General features: G+C 41.6%; 1 protein-coding gene across 3 annotated transcripts in view; it reads left to right on the top strand.

The window, feature by feature from the left end:
• Positions 1 to 17,579, top strand: part of SRPK1 (SRSF protein kinase 1) — a 45,224-nt gene that overhangs the window by 5,638 nt on the left and 22,007 nt on the right. For 2 of the 3 annotated variants that reach the window (XM_048826482.2, XM_048826483.2), the window contains exon 3: positions 13,418 to 13,536. In XM_048826482.2, coding sequence (XP_048682439.1) covers positions 13,418 to 13,536 — 119 coding nt within the window. Of the gene's footprint in view, positions 1 to 8,578; positions 8,737 to 13,417; positions 13,537 to 17,579 lie in introns of those variants that run through there. The other variant, XM_048826485.2, reaches the window with a different exon arrangement.

Raw genomic sequence — 17,579 nt, 5'->3', positions numbered from 1 at the left:
AAAAGTCAAGTTACTAGCCCTTAGTTATAAACTGAAATGAACTGTCAACATAGATGGTAAATTTCTGATGCTATCAGTTGAAAGGTTTTTAATTGAGAAGGCTGCTAGATATATTAACCATTATACTATATACTTTAGGGTGAAGGAACAGATACAGAGTGAAGTAAGGAATCAAATACACAGAAGTGTCTTTTAGTAACTGGTGACCAAACAGGAAAGTCATTAAAGTATCTGAGGGTGTCCTGAATGTTTGACCGTATATAATGTCTTTAGTCAGTCAATTCCATCACTGCTTACTATAGGAAGTTCCGGCATTTGTTTGACTGTTAAGTTTTTTAGTGGTTTTTTTTCCAGTGAATCCTGTCACCCCGTCAAATTCTGCCTGCCACCTCCCTTCCCCACTCCCCTTATTTTCATTGAGTTTGTTACTCCAGGAGAAATCACACTGAAATTGATTAGTAGAATCTGGCCCTCAATGTTTTCCCTCCTTGTTTATCCTACATTGTTGCAAGGCACCATCTGTACAACAGCAGTTTTACAAAGTGTCTTTTTTTATTAAATCCTTGGTAATGATGGAGTTGAGGTTGAGAGAACTTCGCAATATATTTCCAGTAAAATTCTATATGTATTCTTCCATAATCAATAGAACACTTGGTAATTAAAATGCATTTGAATGCCAACACTTTTGTTTGGAGCAAGGGCATTCAGGTTGTGACATTACCCCTGCTAAGCTTAGTGCTTGTGATTCTTTAGTGCATTGAAACTTGCAAAAACTCTGTGCTTCAGCAAGAAATAGTTTTGTCACTAGTCTGCTGGGTCATGTGAAACAGAGCAAGTGGAGATGCTGCAAAATCAGCATATATGTGTGTGACATGAGTTCCAGTGAATCAAAATACAATGGGAAAATCTAATTTCAGCTCTGCTAATCTTGAGTATCCTTAGTTAGCTATAACAGCAGTGAGATATAGTAAGAACATGTCTAAGGCAATAGCATTCTTTGATCATGTTACAAGGTTAATTTGATGAGACTTGTATCCTATTGTTGGACTACATCCTGCTTTTGTTGTAGGAGTTCTAGTACTTAGAATTAGAATTGGAGGGTGTCAAGGTGATATCAGCCCACAGATGTTAGCTGTTGTCACTTTGTAGCTGTCAAAAATGCGTCAGTTGTAAAGTCAATTTAACAGGGAGCCAATTTTAACTGAAAATTTCTGGGCTTGCATATTCACTGAAGTGTAGATTACACCTGTAATTGTGATGCTGTGTGTCATCTTTGAGCATTAAGTGTACTTCCTGTAAATTATAATAGAACTAGATATACAAGGTCTCTGATGGTCTGTTTCTGGGAACTTTGATATTCAGTGCAGTTTATATCGCAAACATTCAGAAGATGCAACTGTTCTCTTCCATCTGTTGTGAGGAAAGATCTGTTGTGTGATGCTGCTGAACTTAAAACTCGAGATTAAAAATGAGACTAAAAAATTCACTCAAATTCAAAGCAGTTGTAGAAAGAACTATTTGTTCCACACCAGAACCACTAACCCAAGAACCTATCCTTGCAACAAAGCCTGTTGCCAATTGTGTCCACATATCTATTCAGGGGACACCATCATGGGGCCTAATCACATCAGCCACACTATTAGAGGCTCGGTGGCCTGCACATCCACCAATGTGATATATGCCATCATGTGCCAGCAATGCCCCTCTGCCATGTACATTGGTCAAACTGGACAGTCTCTACATAAAAGAATAAATGGACACAAATCAGATGTCAAGAATTACAACATTCAAAAACCAGTCGGAGAACGCTTCAATCTCTCTGGTCACTCGATTACAGACCTAAAAGTTGCAATTCTTCAACAAAAAAGCTTCAAAAACAGACTCCAATGAGAGACTGCTGAACTGGAATTAATTTGCAAACTGGATACAATTAACTTAGGCTTGAATAGAGACTGGGAGTGGATGGGTCATTACACAAAGTAAAACTATTTCCCCATGTTTATTCCCCCCCTCCAACCCCCACTGTTCCTCAGACGTTCTGGTCAACTGCTGGAAATGGCCCACCTTGATTATCACTACAAAAGGTCGTCCCCGTCCCCCCCGCTGGTAATAGTTCACCTTAAGTGATGGCACTCGTTACAGTGTGTATGGTAACACCCATTGTTTCCTGTTCTCTACGTATATAAATCTCCCCACTGTATTTTCCACTGAATGCATCCGATGAAGTGAGCTGTAGCTCATGAAAGCTTATGCTCAAATAAATTTGTTAGTCTCTAAGGTGCCACAAGTACGCCTTTTCTTCTTTTTGTTTCATATTGAATTCCTTGAACCACAGCACAGTATAAACAGACGCGATTTTTTTAACCTGATCGCTAGTTTTCTTCATGTCAGACTGTTGAAACAGACCTGCACCTGACTAGTCAGGTGCATGTCCAGATACTGACTAACACACTGGCTTTCCCATGCCAGATAAGATGACTGGTTCATCAAATCTGATATCCTGCTTCCTGCAGTGGTTTATATCTGATGCTTCAGAAAAAGTGAGTACTTTGCATTCTAGTTCTCTAGTGTTGTGTATGCAGGGAGTGAAAGGGTTGCAGCATGAGCAATTCAACCCTGAAGCATGGCATTTCATTACCGTTGGCATGAATAACTACAAAGTTAATAATGGTGACTATATAGCTATAGTATTTGACTTGTCTTTCTGTAGATTATCCTCTGCAGTATTTCCTTTTGATTTCTGAATGTACTGGTTAATTGAGTGATCCTTTGTCATGGGACATGGTGAATGGGGGGTTGACTTTTTTCCCTGTACCGTTTATAGCTTAATACCTCGAGTTCTCTCTACCTAGTTATTTTTCCCTTACAGGTTAAATGATCCTAGGTTTTGAAATCTCATTTTATGAAGGTCATCTGCTCTTCTTTGTCCTTTATTAATATTGACTGTAGCCTGTATTTTCAAAAGTGATTAATTTTGAATGCCTAGTGTGAGATACCTTAAAGGGACCTGACTTCCAGAGGATGGGCACTGCACTTGGGAGGTGCAGTGGTGGACCAGGAGAGCCCCATTGTGGTGGGCACTTGACAAACACAGAATAAAGGATGGTCCCTACTCTAAACAGCACTGAAGTACAGGGACTAAAAATAAATGCAGTACTTGGATTGGAGTGTACTATTGTTTGATACGCCAGGGGCCACATGACTAAGTGGCTAAAACGGGAATGGAGTTGAGTCTGAGTTCTCTTCCTGATACTTCTGGTTCACATGGACTTCAAACAAATCACTAATCTTTGTGCTTCAGTTCACCCATCTGTAAAACAGGGGGAGCTTTCCATGTGAAGCCCATTGGGAGTCTCTGACAGATGTTGTCAATGCAAAATATTCTTCTGTTTTCAGTCTTTCCTAGCATGCCCAAGCACTCTTGTAGGTATTCTAAAGGCTTTTACAGTGGACCCACACATTCATTTGAGCCAATGATGACTCTTAAGAGGCTTCTATCAGTTGAGAGCCAATCACTGTAATGAGAAAATTCTATTATTTTCTGATCTGCATCAGTTATCTAAGTAAAACTTCAGCTATCATGCTGTTTAATCCACAAACGCATTTAAATTAGTCTAGAATCTGACTGCTATTGCTAACTGAAATAGTCTAATGCCATCAGACTTCACCAGCTCTCTCCCCACCCCATCACTGGCAGCAAAGAGGAGATGGAGGAAGCAGCGACGTTGGAATTCAGAGAAGTAGGAAAGGGGATTGCTCAGGGAGGGTCAGTGGGCAGACAAGAGCCAAGTGTGGGTGTCTGCTCCGAGTGGCAGGAATGGAGGTGTGTGAGAGCAGACTGGGGATAGAAACAGGGTGTCGGTGTCCTGTCACCCCACCATTACCACCCCTGGTGGAGATGCAGAGGTGGTAGTACAGCAATGGTCCCCAGCCTTTCTGTGGGAATAGCAATATGCTGTGGCGGGCACCAGACACTCTGCCGCCAAAATGCCGCTGATGAGCACGGCTGCCGGAGAACCGGCTGTTGGAAAGCGGCAGGAAGCGTCGCCAACGAGAAATGGGAACGCTTCTCGGCAGCATTTCGGCAGCCGGTTCTCCAGCGGTGTGTCCTGCGGGCACACAAAAATGCTCTGACAGGCGCCATGGCACCCCCAGGCACCACATTGGGGACCACTGTAGTACAGTTATGAGGAAACATCTCAGCTAGCGTAAACAGGTACAGCATTTGTGTTACAAAACAGTCTCCCATTTATTTAATCTAAATAGTGGTGCACAATTCCCATAGTCCTACAAGTAAGGCTCTTGGGATGTATTGGGGTCTGATCAGTCAGTTTTCTGCCCCCAAAACAAACACTACTTAATTGAGGGCTCACAAGATGCAAGTCAGTCAGCTTCCCTCTCCCCATCTTCACACCCTGGTAAGCAGGGAGTTCACTGAAATCAGGGGCACAGGAGAATGGTATTTATGGTGGCTTCTCACTTTGTATATTACATCTCTTCAACATCTCTTTTCTCTTTCCCTTGGAATATCTGCTGGTCCTGACCTTCTCAAGTTTGTCCTCAGCTTCTTCCTTAAAGGCTTTGCCCTCCCTCAGGGCTTTGGGTTAGGTTTTTCCTATTGCTCTTTTAGTTAATACCAATGCAAAACCTTCCAGAAGCATTCAGAACACATGTCAAAAGTTGGTGACTTGCCCACAAGATTTTTCATTCAAATACAAAAGTGATTATCAAACTGCACATGACAAGACATAAATTAAACTCTGCTGGTTTCCATGGAAGCCCTTCACAGCTTGTGCAGCTGATATGGCACAGTTCTGTTTTGTAGAACTATTAAATGCTTGTGCAGGGAGTGGGAGTGAGGAACAAGAAACTTAATCATTTCACTTATGTGTACATTAGCACAATCTTAATGTGGAATTCAGGGGTTCTAATCTTCACACTGAACTCCCACTAAACAAAAGTGCTTGTATGTGTTGGCTGCTATGAGAAATATAGCTTTTTCAAAAAGAATTATAAGAATATCTCCCCACCTGTGAGTTCTTCTCCTGACAATAGAACTCCTGCTGATGTAGTTTAACAGTTTCAGAAGTATAAAGCTATAGATGTCACAGGCCTGCTTTTGTTTGCAACTACCAATTCTGTGTTTGAATAAAAGGGAGGGAGAATAAAAACTTATGCCGAATTTGCGGGAGAGTGGGTGGATCTCCTATAATTACAAAATATTTAAGAACAAGAACTACAAGATGGTAACTTTGCTTCATAAAGTATGAATTATATTTGGTTCCCCAGCTCCTTCAAATTTAAAAAGTTTCAAGGATGTAGCTGAAACGGACTAGCAAGCAGTTGTAACAAAGGTACATATGCAGGTTTCAAGGTAGGAAAATGGTAGGAAAATGTACCAGTGTCACAACTTCAGTGTGTGTGTGAGTTTTTAATATATATTATATATATACACAATTTTGAGGAGTGTGTGTGTGTATGTATGTATGTATGTATTATATATATATAGGTGGTGGGGAGGGGTAACCTGGAAACAAATTCTGTAATGCCAGACTTGAATTTCTACTACAGGACTGAATCTAAATAATAATGACTTGTCAAATTTATGTAGAGATCTCAATGCTGTTGCTCTGCAAACCTTGTGGAGAAGAAAAGAATGGAGGCTGGCAACAGAAGCAGGCATTCTTTTGACGGGATGTATATTAATAAGATCTTGCCTCACTCATTGCAGGTGCTCTAAGAAACAGCAATTAGGCAGACGTAGTTCTCTTGGGGAGAACTTGACCTGATGTACTAATGTCAAAAGCAAAGTTGGGGTTGGTATTCAAGGTTTAAGAGCCTAGTCAAAGGCTTTAGTCTCCTCCAGGAAAAAAGTAAAAACACCTTATTAACACCTTGTCTGTGAAGCAAGATCTTGCTGCGAAGGGCATGCAGACATGAGAAAACATGGGCAAGATGAGTACGGTGAAAACTGACTGGAAAACTTTTGGAAGAACTCCAGGATGAGTCGGTAGCAATATCTTATCCTTGTAACTCTTAGGTTTTGACTCTGATGTGGAGACTAGACTGGCATAGTTAAATTACTATAGCTGTACCAGCATAATACCATGTTGAAGACACCGCCTTTGCCGACTGGAGAGTTGTTTCTGTCAGTGAAGGAATACCACCTCCCCAAGGGATAGTAGCTGAGTTGATGGAAGCAGTCTTTTGTCAACTTAGCTGTGTGTACACTAGGAGTTAGGTCAGCAAAACTACACCACTTGACATAATTTTTTTTCACACCCCTGGCCAGCATGGCTATTGTCAATCTAATTTAAGTGCAGGCCGGCCTTAGTTTATGCTGGATTATTTAATACACTCTGAAGATTGCTCAACTGAAGTCTCTCTCGTAATGGGGATAAAACCTTTCACATAAAACTTAAACTCACAGCTAGCAAATGGCTCAAAGGTTTCATCACCTTTGTATAGATGGGGCTGATGGCCTCTGAGAGGTGACCTGCAAAATGGGGAGGCTGGGTTCTTTATCTACTGTGAAACTGTTGCACAGTTCAGTTGCAGCTACTATAGAAGTGAAACCCGAGTACTTGACAAGGAGGTTAAGAGAAGGGTGGTGTGACTTTTTAGTTAGCACTTGTGTAACAACACTTGGGGGAAAAGCTGTTGGCTTTCATCACTGTAGCCCTCCATTTAGCACAAGCGCCATTTTCACATCTGAGCTGCTAACAGGTACACACAATCGAAGACCGATGTAGCATTTCTGATATTTCCAAGGGGCGAAAATATTTTAAGTTTATTTTTCGTACAAAACAGCTACAAAAAGGCACCGGTCCTTCCTTTATTCTTGGTCACCTTAAGGAAGGTTTAAATGCCTTTCTAGCTCCTTAGGAATCTGACTAGTGGGTGTGCAGAAAATAAATTCTTAGATGTGATAATGAAATGCAAAAATAGCCAAGTAAACTCAGGTTGTGTATGCTGGCAAGTCTAGAAATCTTGCACCTTCGTACTAGCTGTAGTGCAGTCTATTGATAGTAACAGCATAGAGAGCACTAACATAGGCCAGCTCAGAACAGAGGTAGATGGCATGATGGTACCAGTGGCCAATCTACTCTAGTGCTTGGCTATTCTTGATAACATCAGTGGAGAATGGGAGAATAAGAAAAGGTTCCATGCAAGCAGGGTGTCTGATGGATAAAGACTTTATCTTCTCTTTACCTCTCTATTTGGGCTAGTTTAAGCAGTTAGGGGACAAGTGAAAGGATCCCTTTCAGCCTTCTCTCACCAGATGGCCAAACCTGAATGCCCTTCTAGTAGATTCTCACAAGAAGCTGAGGAGCCAAACTCTCTTGCAACGAACAGCTGAGGTTGATGGAGTAATTGTTATATTCTGTAAATACACAGTAATTTGTGGCTATTGTGTTAAAAATACTGCATCTAACTAAGACTTTTCTAATATGTAGATGTTGCCAAGTGGCTTTGACAGCTTTTATTAAATTAAAAGGCAGTGTTGAATTTACTAAAGACTATTTAACTGAGGGAGTTAAGTATTCAATGTTGACCCTAAGCTAAATATTGATTAGGGCCCAATCCTACTGTCCTTACTGAGAGGAAATCTTTGACTGATTGAGATTTGCCTCAGTAAGTACACAGAGTAAGATCTATAGTATATAATTCTGAGTACTTCTATCAGAAAGCATTATTAATTGCCAAAAAACTCTGAAATTGTACATTAATGTCACACTTCTGCTGATGTTTCCCCTTGTGTATTCCACCAAGCAGAAGATAAGTGTGCCAACATACCTTTATGGCATCCAAGAAAGATGCTGATCACCTGGCATTAGAAAGCTATGTCCAGTTAATATTTTTAAACTATTTAGAACATTCTCACATCTTTGTGTGATTTAACAAAGGATGAGGAGTTCTGTCTGTAACCACAGCTGTTGGAGTTCGGAATAACTTCAGAAAATGTTTCTTACCTTGATCAGCCTCCATTTCCTGCCTTATTGCTCTGGGGTTTCTATATCAAAAGGGTTGGACTATCAGCGGTTAACACTCATGCTCATTGGAAGCTGTGAATCTAGTGGACTGTTGAATATGCATTGTTATAGCCATGTCATTCCCAGGATGACAGAGAGGCAAGTTGGGTGAGATGTCTTTGGACCAACTTCTGTTGTTGAGAGAGACGAGCTTTTAAGTTTCCACAGAGGTCTTCAGCTCTCTGTAAGCTCAAAAGCCTTTCTCTCTCCCTTCCCCCACAACAGAAGTTGGTCCCATAAAAGGCTGTCAAATAGGCAGATAAAATCAGGAGATGCTTTTTCCAGTTCAGGAAGATAAAACTGAATCTGATGGAATTCAGCATTTCCTCGGGGGAAGACAGTAGAATCGGGTAAACATCAAGGAAATGTGGTAAATCGATTTATGTTCAGCCCAGAGTATGACTAAATTTGCAGAAAGATCAGCTGAGAACAACCCACTCCGTGTTGCTGCAAGGCCCTTTACCTGCAATGCAGTGCTATGCAACTGCAGCTAGGTGGTGGAGACAAATCCTTTTTCTCCCTCTCTCTCGCACAAAGCTTTGCTGCTTTCAGAGAGAGCCAGCACTCCACCGGTGGTGTAGGCACCTCTGCTGCCTGAACAATCTGCCAGCTGATCTGATTTTTTTTTTTTAATGGCTCTTTCGAAAACTGTTGGTTCATTTTCAGGGGTATCTTTATCAATGGGAGTCCGTGCTTCGTGCAGGTAGGCTTTTCTTTTGTCTCATGTGAACTACTGCTCTTCTTAAGGGCTTCCTTGGGGGGGGGGAGGACTTGTGTCCCTAGATGAAGACTTTTGTGGATGAAAAGTCCATGAAAGCTCTCAAGCTTGCCTTAGAATACTGCAGCTCGACGTCATCTTTTCTTCTTCCTTAAAATATTATCTGATCATGTGATTGCAGAGGCAGGCTGCAAATCTAGTTAATTCTTGAGATTAATTTAAGAGGTAGAGGGAACAAATATAAAAATTCAGGGTGCATTTTAGTGCAGTATTGAGCATGGTAGTTATAAAAATCACAATCTCTCTAAATTCTGCTGAGTAGCTATAGATCACCCAAGTGTGATTTCTTTCTAGGCTTCTTTTAGCATTTTTACTGTACTGACAGCTATTTGCTTCTTACTCCCTCATTTTAAATACAGGCAATGGGGCTCTCGTTCTCTCCTGCAGCCCTTTCTGCCTCTTTGTAGGCTAGGCTGTCTGAGTGAAGGATGCAGACAGAGTGGATGTTATGAGGTTTTTTTTTGTGTGTGAATATTTGGGGGTTTAGTTTTGACTGAATTCTTGTTCTTTATTTAGTAGAGAGTTAAATCTTGTTACTTACTTTGACCATTAGGGTCCCCTTTTGATCTGGCCCTGCAGTTGGCATTTTAGAAGTCAGGCTATTATGGGGAGTCCGATGCCTTCTAATGAATTTGAGTAGTAGAGCAAAGATGGTTTGGAGGAGAGAGTTTTTAAATTTTAAATGGTATGATGATCTGTCTCCATGTTATATGTGGCTAATAATAGGGGAATAATTAACTGTAGTGTAGAACGGTCATGTCTTGCAAGACTGAATCTCAGCTGTGGGACAGTGCGTGATGCAAACTATAGGGTGCATCAGACACCAGATGGTCAATAGCCATGACATGTTAGTTCCATTTAGGATGGGGGGGGGAGGGGCGTCATAAATTTCCAGCAGAATGGCCTAAGTCGTTTCTGATAACTTCCTTGATGCAGGAAGAGCACTGCAGGAAGAGCACTGCAAAGTACATCAGTGGTTTTCAAACATTTTGTTACGGACCATTTAAGATGAATCTTCTTGTGGCCCCACGTTCTCATCCGTATCCCATACCTTCCCTGAAGCAACCATGTGGTACTTGGTTACATGAAGGAAAAAAAATCTTAGGGCAGTATTGAGGAGACTGAATGTGATGGGTGTGGCTGCTGGATTTAAATTCCCTATTCAGTCTGTCTCCCTGGTTGTAAACTGGGTATTTATTAGCACCCAAACTCTTCTCATTGTTGCAGCTCCCAAGGCTCCCATCCATCATAGCACATCTGGATTACTGAAACCTCTTTTTCTGGCCTTGACTGTGCAATCTTTCCCCACTCAGATCCATTCAGAATGCTGCTGCAGAGACAATTTTCCTAGCCGGTTGCTTTGACCATCTCACCCCTCTTTGTATCCCTCCACTGGCTCCCCTTCTCTAGCACCTCAAATATAAGCAACTTGTCTTCACTTTCAGGCCTCTTCAAGGCCTATCCCCTTCCTATCCATCATTTTATTATTCACTCCATCATCCACTTGCTAAGTTTTCAAACTGGTTGAAAGGAGCAACATCCTTAAAGCCACTTCATTGTTGTTCTTCAAATCCATCCTTAAAACTCCACTTTGCTAACAGGTAGTCTGCTGGTGTGTTGAGACAGCTACCTATCATGCTGACCAATATTGTTTCCTTGTACTCCCCCATATCTCTGTATCCATCTGTGTCCTGTCTTAGGACAGGACCACCTTTTCGTTCTATGCTTGTACAGCGTCGAGCCCACTGGGCTCCTGATCCATAAGGAGTATTGCTAGGTGCTATGATAATATAAATAACACAGCCCTAGCCACACCACGTTCCTTTGCGGTTTGGTTCTGTCCTCTTGTATTTGCTACCTGCCCTAGTGTTGGGGTAGCATACAAACTTGTTCCCTTTCTAATTTTCACCAAATAAAGTGACAGACTTGAACTAGCTGTGCAGGGTGCAGAGAACTGCTTGGGTTTTTTCCGTTTATTTTTAGCTTAAAGTCTTGAACTAGGCCAAACGACAGTATTGGGAATCATTGATTATTGAATACAGATAGATGCATCACGGTAGTGTGCTAATCTGCTGGAAATGTTCGTGTGGTACAGTTCAGGACCAGTGATCTGCATGACTTGTCAAGTGCTGAATTCTTAAAGCGCTAGGCCTCATGATGCCCTAAAATAGACAAGATCAACTGTCATATTCTCTGGAGAACAGCAATTTTGATAGTTACATAAGTCTTAATAGGCTCCTAAGATTAATTGCCTTGTTCAGCTTATACAAAAAAAGGTTGAAATCCTCATGAGTAGTGCAGCATGTGCATGGGAAAGGGTTAAGTGAAACTTGCCTTCACATCCTATGGCCTTCCATTAAAATCAAACAGATCCCTTGTGCAAATGTAAATTGTAGAGTGTGCTCCATGCTGTCATAAGGTGACTAATGTGACTCCTATAGTTCAGTTCTGAACAGCTAAAACTGCAGTCCACATCTAATACTGTATTGACTGAAGTAACCAGCACTTGCCTCAGGCTTAGTCTACGCTCCAGAGTTAGGTCAACCTAAGGCAACTTATCTACATAATTACGTTAGTGTACATATTACAGCCTTGCTCTTGCTGATGTAAGTGCCCTACTACACCAACATAATAACTCCATCTCCACGAGCAGCTTATGTCGGTGTAATTAGGGCGACGCAGTGTTGTGTAGAAACTGTTACTTGTCAATTTCCCATCCTGGAGTGGGGAGCCAGATGTGCTCTCAGCCCCCTACACCACCCCTCTTAAGCTGGTGGAAGTGTTCCAGGTGTGGAAGTGCACCACTGGCAAAAGGAGGGTAGTGTTGACATGAACCACTGCGGTGGTTATAAGTCAACGTAACGTTTCTAATGTAGACATGCCCTCGTGATCGTTGGGTTTTTTTTAGCAATGTGGGAATAGAATTTTAAGCAAGGTGGATCGGAGGCATCAATTACTAACTTACGAAAACAATAGTTGTAATACAGTAGAACTTTAATTCACACTGAGTAAAAGATTCATTGTAAATTACTGAATCTTGTCTTAGTATGTCATGCTATAAAGAAAAGATGATGCATTGATATATTTTGTCAACTGTAGTTTTGTTTTATACTTACCTTCTAAAAATGCAGTCTTAGTGATGTTATATCTTCTATTACTACAGCGTTCGTACAGTGCCTAAAACAGGGCACCGTTCTAATGGATGAACCAAGTACTACCATAATAAACATGACTGATACAGAGACCGCATGCTTACTCATGCGTTATATAAGATTGGTAGGATAACTCTGTGAAGGGGGTTGATTAGCTCTGTAAGGTTTTATGTCTAAGTATTTTTTTATTTGCTTTAAAACAGATGAAAGACTTCCCCTTTTCAGGACTTTAACTGGCCATTGCTAATGGCACAGTTAATGCAACTGATAAAGCACCTATTCTCTGCATTTCCCAGTACTTTATCACAAGGGGATGAAAACCTTCCTGCAGCCCTCAGTTAATAAGCATAAACTGAACACTGACAGCTAGCAACTAATGGAGAAGTGGGGAGAAAATGTTACTCTGAACCAGTTTCCATAGTTCCTTTGAGTATTTCTGGATTTAGAGGATATCATCCCTTAAAGGGACATTAACAGCTAGTTTCAGTGTGTGGCTTTGAAACTGTCATACACTCAAATTTTAACTTATGTTTTTGGGCATTTAAATACCCCTTTACAGCATTGGAAACCAAAATATTGTGCTGATGCATGAGAACCAGAAAGTGACACTGACCAACTTAACTGTTGTTCCTGCAATTGACCCAGTACAGCATATATGGTGAAAAGCTAATTAGACTCTGAAATTTTCATCTATAGACCTCTCAGTTCTTAGTAAGAGAAAAGAGGGATCTTTTAAATTACTTTCATCTTCTGTATTGGAGTACAAAAGGCACAGGTTTTAAAATGGCAGCCACTTAATAATTTTCTTGAAGGGCAAGTTTTTAATTCCTCTTTCCTTACAAGATATCTTTTCAGCTCCTAAGATCTGTTTTATACCAACTGCTCCTCAAAGCAGATGGTGAAAGTCTGCTTCACTGAGAAGGGTCTGCATTATCGAAGAAATGTCACTGAATCCTCTTAATCTGGGATGGTTTAATGTAATGGGCATAATGTTAGTCTTAAACTAATTAACATTTTTTACTCATTTATGGTCCTCAGATTCAATATAAATTGTGCCTTAAAATAAAAATTGCTAAAAAACCTCACTGACTTGAAATCTTTAGTGTGAAAAGAGACTGGAAGAACTCCTGAGGGCAGTAACTTATCTCAGGGGATCAGCTGGGTTTTAACTCATTGTGAAAATTGTGCACACTTCTTGTTCTCTCTATAAAAAATGCTCTAGAGAACAGTCACTTGCGTTTCTCAGATATGAAGAAGAAAGAGCTGCTGTTTATATGCTACCTGGCATTTCAGAACCTGGGAGTAAAAGCCTTTAAATGCGAGAGCAGGTTTTCTGAAGGCCACTTACTGTCGTTCTCTTCTCCCCTTTCTCCAGTCTCTCTCATGGAAGAAAGTGAAAGCTGTTGAATGGAAACCTAATGTGTCTGCAACTTTATGTTCATGCTCTCTCTCAGGCCTGAAACTCAGCATCGAGGCCCTGCTACTCATTCAGAGAATGATCTCCCTGAACAAGAGGAGGAAATCCTGGGATCAGATGATGATGAACAGGAGGATCCAAATGATTACTGTAAAGGTGAGAGGTTGCCTCTTTAGACTCATGCTAAATACAGTTTGGTGGCGTTCTCTCCCCAGAGGACATTAAACTGTGGTGTCTAATCTGATATGTTTTCTTGGCCAGATCTACAATTACAGACTTATATCGGTATAACTGTCACTCAGGGGTGTGGAAAAATCCACACCCCATGAGTGACACAATTATACTGATCTAACCGCCGGATGTAGACAGCACTATGTTGGCGAGAGAGCTTCTCCCATTGACATAGCTACTGTGGAGGTGGATTAGCTACGCCCACGAGAGAAGCTGTCCTCCGGTAGTCATAGGCACGTCTCCACTTGAGCACTACAGCAGTGCAGCTGCGCCAATGCAGTTAGTGTAGACCCTGTCCCTTGTCTCCTAAGAGGTATGCAGAGCAGGAGAGAGTGGATAAAGAGAATCTGTCAGAATGGGAAGCTAATCTGTGACTACTGTGATGTGGATATTAGAATTGTCAGTCGATAAGATTCTTCAACTTTTCCACTCTTGTTAGTGAGGTCTCCCATCACTCAGGAAGAGGTTCCTTTTGGCTACCAAACCAAGCCAGGATCAGCTTGAAATTTTTACCTCTAAGATGTGGGGATAAGTTTGGTCCTCTCTGTTCTGTCTGTGTTAACTTGCATACTTTGCACTCTGATCATCAGGACACTTGACAAACCCATTACCCATCTGCCTTGAGGAGGAAAGAATTAGCTGAGCTCTTCCTGGAAGACGTGTTTGTCAGCTGTGGAAGGGAGATGAGTCTAAATTCTGAGACTTTAATCTCTGCTTATGGCAGCATTTTTTTGGAGTCACATTAAGATGGCAAAGCCATGCAGCTGCAACTACCTAGTCTGTCCCCTCCGCCACCCCTTTTTTTAAAGGTCATCTGAAAGGCTCTTTACCTGTCCAGACCTGAGGGTTCTGTTTTTAATGCATCATTTAAGGATGTCACCAGTGCTCAGATTATTCCCACAAATGAATTTATGGGTATATTTTCTAAAACAGCACACCTAGGTGTCCAGCTCTCTTTGACTTTCAATGGGAATTGTGCACCTACCTCCTATTTTTGCCTTTGAGTACCCCTCTAGGCTCTGCAGCCCACTGACATGTGTGTGAGAATCTTTGGTGTGTTACAGGTAACTGGCAGCAACAGTTCACAGGCTTTGGAAACCGTGCTCTAAGGCTGGTTGTGCTCACTCCTTCTGTGTTAATCTGCACTGGTGAAGTGCTAATGTAGCCAGCAAACACTTGCCTAGCAACTGATCCAGGGCATTTGGTTCTCCCAGTGCAATCCCTGAAAGCTGCGGCCCACTCTTCAGTGATAACTTGTCTTTGACAGCTCAGGACACTGACTCTGTCAAGATGGCTACATGAAAAAAGATCAACAAGACACAAATATAACAAAAAAGCACCTTCTAATTTTGAGAACCCTTTTGTTTTCATTTTTTCCTCTGTCCCCTTCCCTTGGGATTCTCCTGAAAAGATCAGAGGAAATGCTTGCACGTTTTGGAAAATAGAGTGGAGTCGGTTATGCCCACCATACTTCTCTACCAAGCTCTCCTTGCAGAGCTCCTCTGGAGTAGTTAAGGGAATGGGAAGAACTCTGGCTATACAGAGAGACCCTGAGCATTCCTGTCATTGGATCCTGAGGGAAACCCATGAAAAACTTAATTCAGCTACATAGTAAAATAAAAACAAAATGAAAGGGTGGGGGGGAGAAACTATCAAAGAAATGAATGAAAACAATCAAACTTCTTCCCCCCTGTAGCATATTCTGGACCTCTGAGCCCACAGATAGCTCTTCATGCAGGTCAGAACCATTCAATGCAGGCAATGGGAAAAAGCAAAGAAGGGAACAAGTGTTAAGTCTACACTGGTGACCGTAGATATTTATATACTTTGTCCACGGGGGCTGTCCCTGACATTTTGGAATGGGTGTAGTAATCCATAGGCTCTACCACACCAGCAGGGAGTTCACTGCATAGCACTGTATATACTAAAACAAATACATGGGGTAGATGTCCTACTGTGATGGACCCAAGGCAGCACAAGTTACAGTGGAGCACGTATCAACAGTACATGTAGGAAAGTGCATGGCTTTTGGTGTTGATGGCACAAATGGTAGCGAGAGAGAGCGCGCCCTGGATGAGTTTGGCCAGGTAAATAACAGTGCAAACACTGACAAACTGTTGTTAAATAGGCTTAATTACAAACACCTGTCTTAAAAGGAGTGTTAAGACTGAAAAGTCAAGCTTTCAGAGGTTAGGAAATGCCAGAAATAAGGTTGTCCATGCAACATTAATTCAGCCCCCTTGTGCGTGTGTATTGTGACAGTCTTGAATTATGATCACACTTTTTTCACAGGCGTGTGTCTCGTCCAATACATGGTATTGGATGTTGCTCACTGTATGGATAGTTATTGAATATTTTTACTTTATCCTTACTGTTCACCAGTGTCTGTATCTTATTTACTGCACACCCTTCTGACCCTGTTTTGAATACAGAATTTATTAATTTCCTTGTGGGCTTTTTAATGACACTCATCACCAAAGAAGAAGTTTTCAAATTTATCATCACAACACCTTCAAGATAAGGTGGTGGTACCCCCATATTACCGATGAGGAACTGAGGCATAGAGATTAAGGCCAAAAGTATCTGCTAATCTGAGTGCCTAATTTGAGACCACTAGGGTCTAATTTTCCCCCCAGAGTGCTTATGGGGGTTATACACTTGATCTATTTAGAATAGATCTCCATGGCCTTCAGTTGCAGCAGAGAATGCTCAGCACTTCTGCAGCTCAAGCCCCAGGTATCTCCAATTGTGTACTCAGGAAATGAGGAACAAATTAATAGCCACTTAGGAGAGATTTCATTTTAAGTGACTTGCCCAGTATATTATTGAAACTTTATGGCAGAAGCAGAGAGAATTCACTTCTCCAAAGTGGCATTCAACTTCCTTAACCATCCTTTCCCTTCCTGCAGTCTCCTGCCTCCTTCACAACACTCACTCCAATTCTGCAACAAAATGAAGTAGGGGCTCTACAGACAGCAACTCATTCACTACACAGTGGTGATTTAATCCCTGAGCAACATCAATTTTGTGCATTGAATGAGGCAGACGTTTTGTGGGGGGGCGAAATAGTATGTGATCATGTTACTAAAGAGACTCAATGCATATGCATAAGTGGACCAAAGAAATGTTGCACAGGAAATCTTAATTATAGCATTTTCCAAATTCCAAATGCTTGATTTTGCACCCTTAATATCTTTATACATTTTCCTGTGTTAGAAGAACATCATTTTGAAAAGAAGCTGGACTCCCACATGAGTCATGAGAATGGTTGGACCCTTTAGATCCACAGCACAAACTTCTGCCACTTGAGCTAATGGAGTAGCTGATAGCAGTAGCAGGCTGTCATCTTTGTGGATCAGCCACTAGAGGGAGATGAAATTTACATTTTTCTAGGGGGTTTCCACAGATACTTGTCATCGGCAAGTATGTTAGAATCTGGAATCCAGGGTTCAATTCCAAGTTCTATAGGAGTGTGTGTTCTAATGGTTATAGAGACCCCTCTGTCCCTGTCCCCTCCCGCCTTCTTTAGTTTCCCTGTCCCTGGCTTTTCATCTCTCAGCATATTTCAGTGATGCTACTTTCTTCTCCCATGCTGCCCAGACACCAGGAGGGAAGACATTGGGAATACAGGAGAGACAATATCCCTGCTCTCAGTTCTGGTGTCTGATGCCACAGCTCCCTGGAGCAATTTTAGGGAAAGTTCTAATCAATCCTAGGATGACTCATGCTCATTTTGCTGGTGAGGATAGTACATGTGCAGTCCAGCCCACACAGGATCTGCTGGAAATGTTCGTGTGGTACAGTTCAGGACCAGTGATCTGCATGACTTGTTAAGTGCTGAATTCTTAAAGCCCTAGGCCTCATGATGCCCTAAAATACACAAGATCAACTGTCAGATTCTCTGGAGAACAGCAATTCTGATAGCAGTTACATAAGTCTTAATAGGCTCCTAAAATTAATTGCCTCGT

This window comes from Caretta caretta, chromosome 21, assembly GCF_965140235.1.
Source record: "Caretta caretta isolate rCarCar2 chromosome 21, rCarCar1.hap1, whole genome shotgun sequence".
In the NCBI taxonomy this organism is placed as follows: domain Eukaryota; kingdom Metazoa; phylum Chordata; order Testudines; family Cheloniidae; genus Caretta; species Caretta caretta.
The sequence above is the reverse complement of the archived record's forward strand: the minus strand, read 5'-3'. Positions and strand labels throughout refer to the sequence as shown.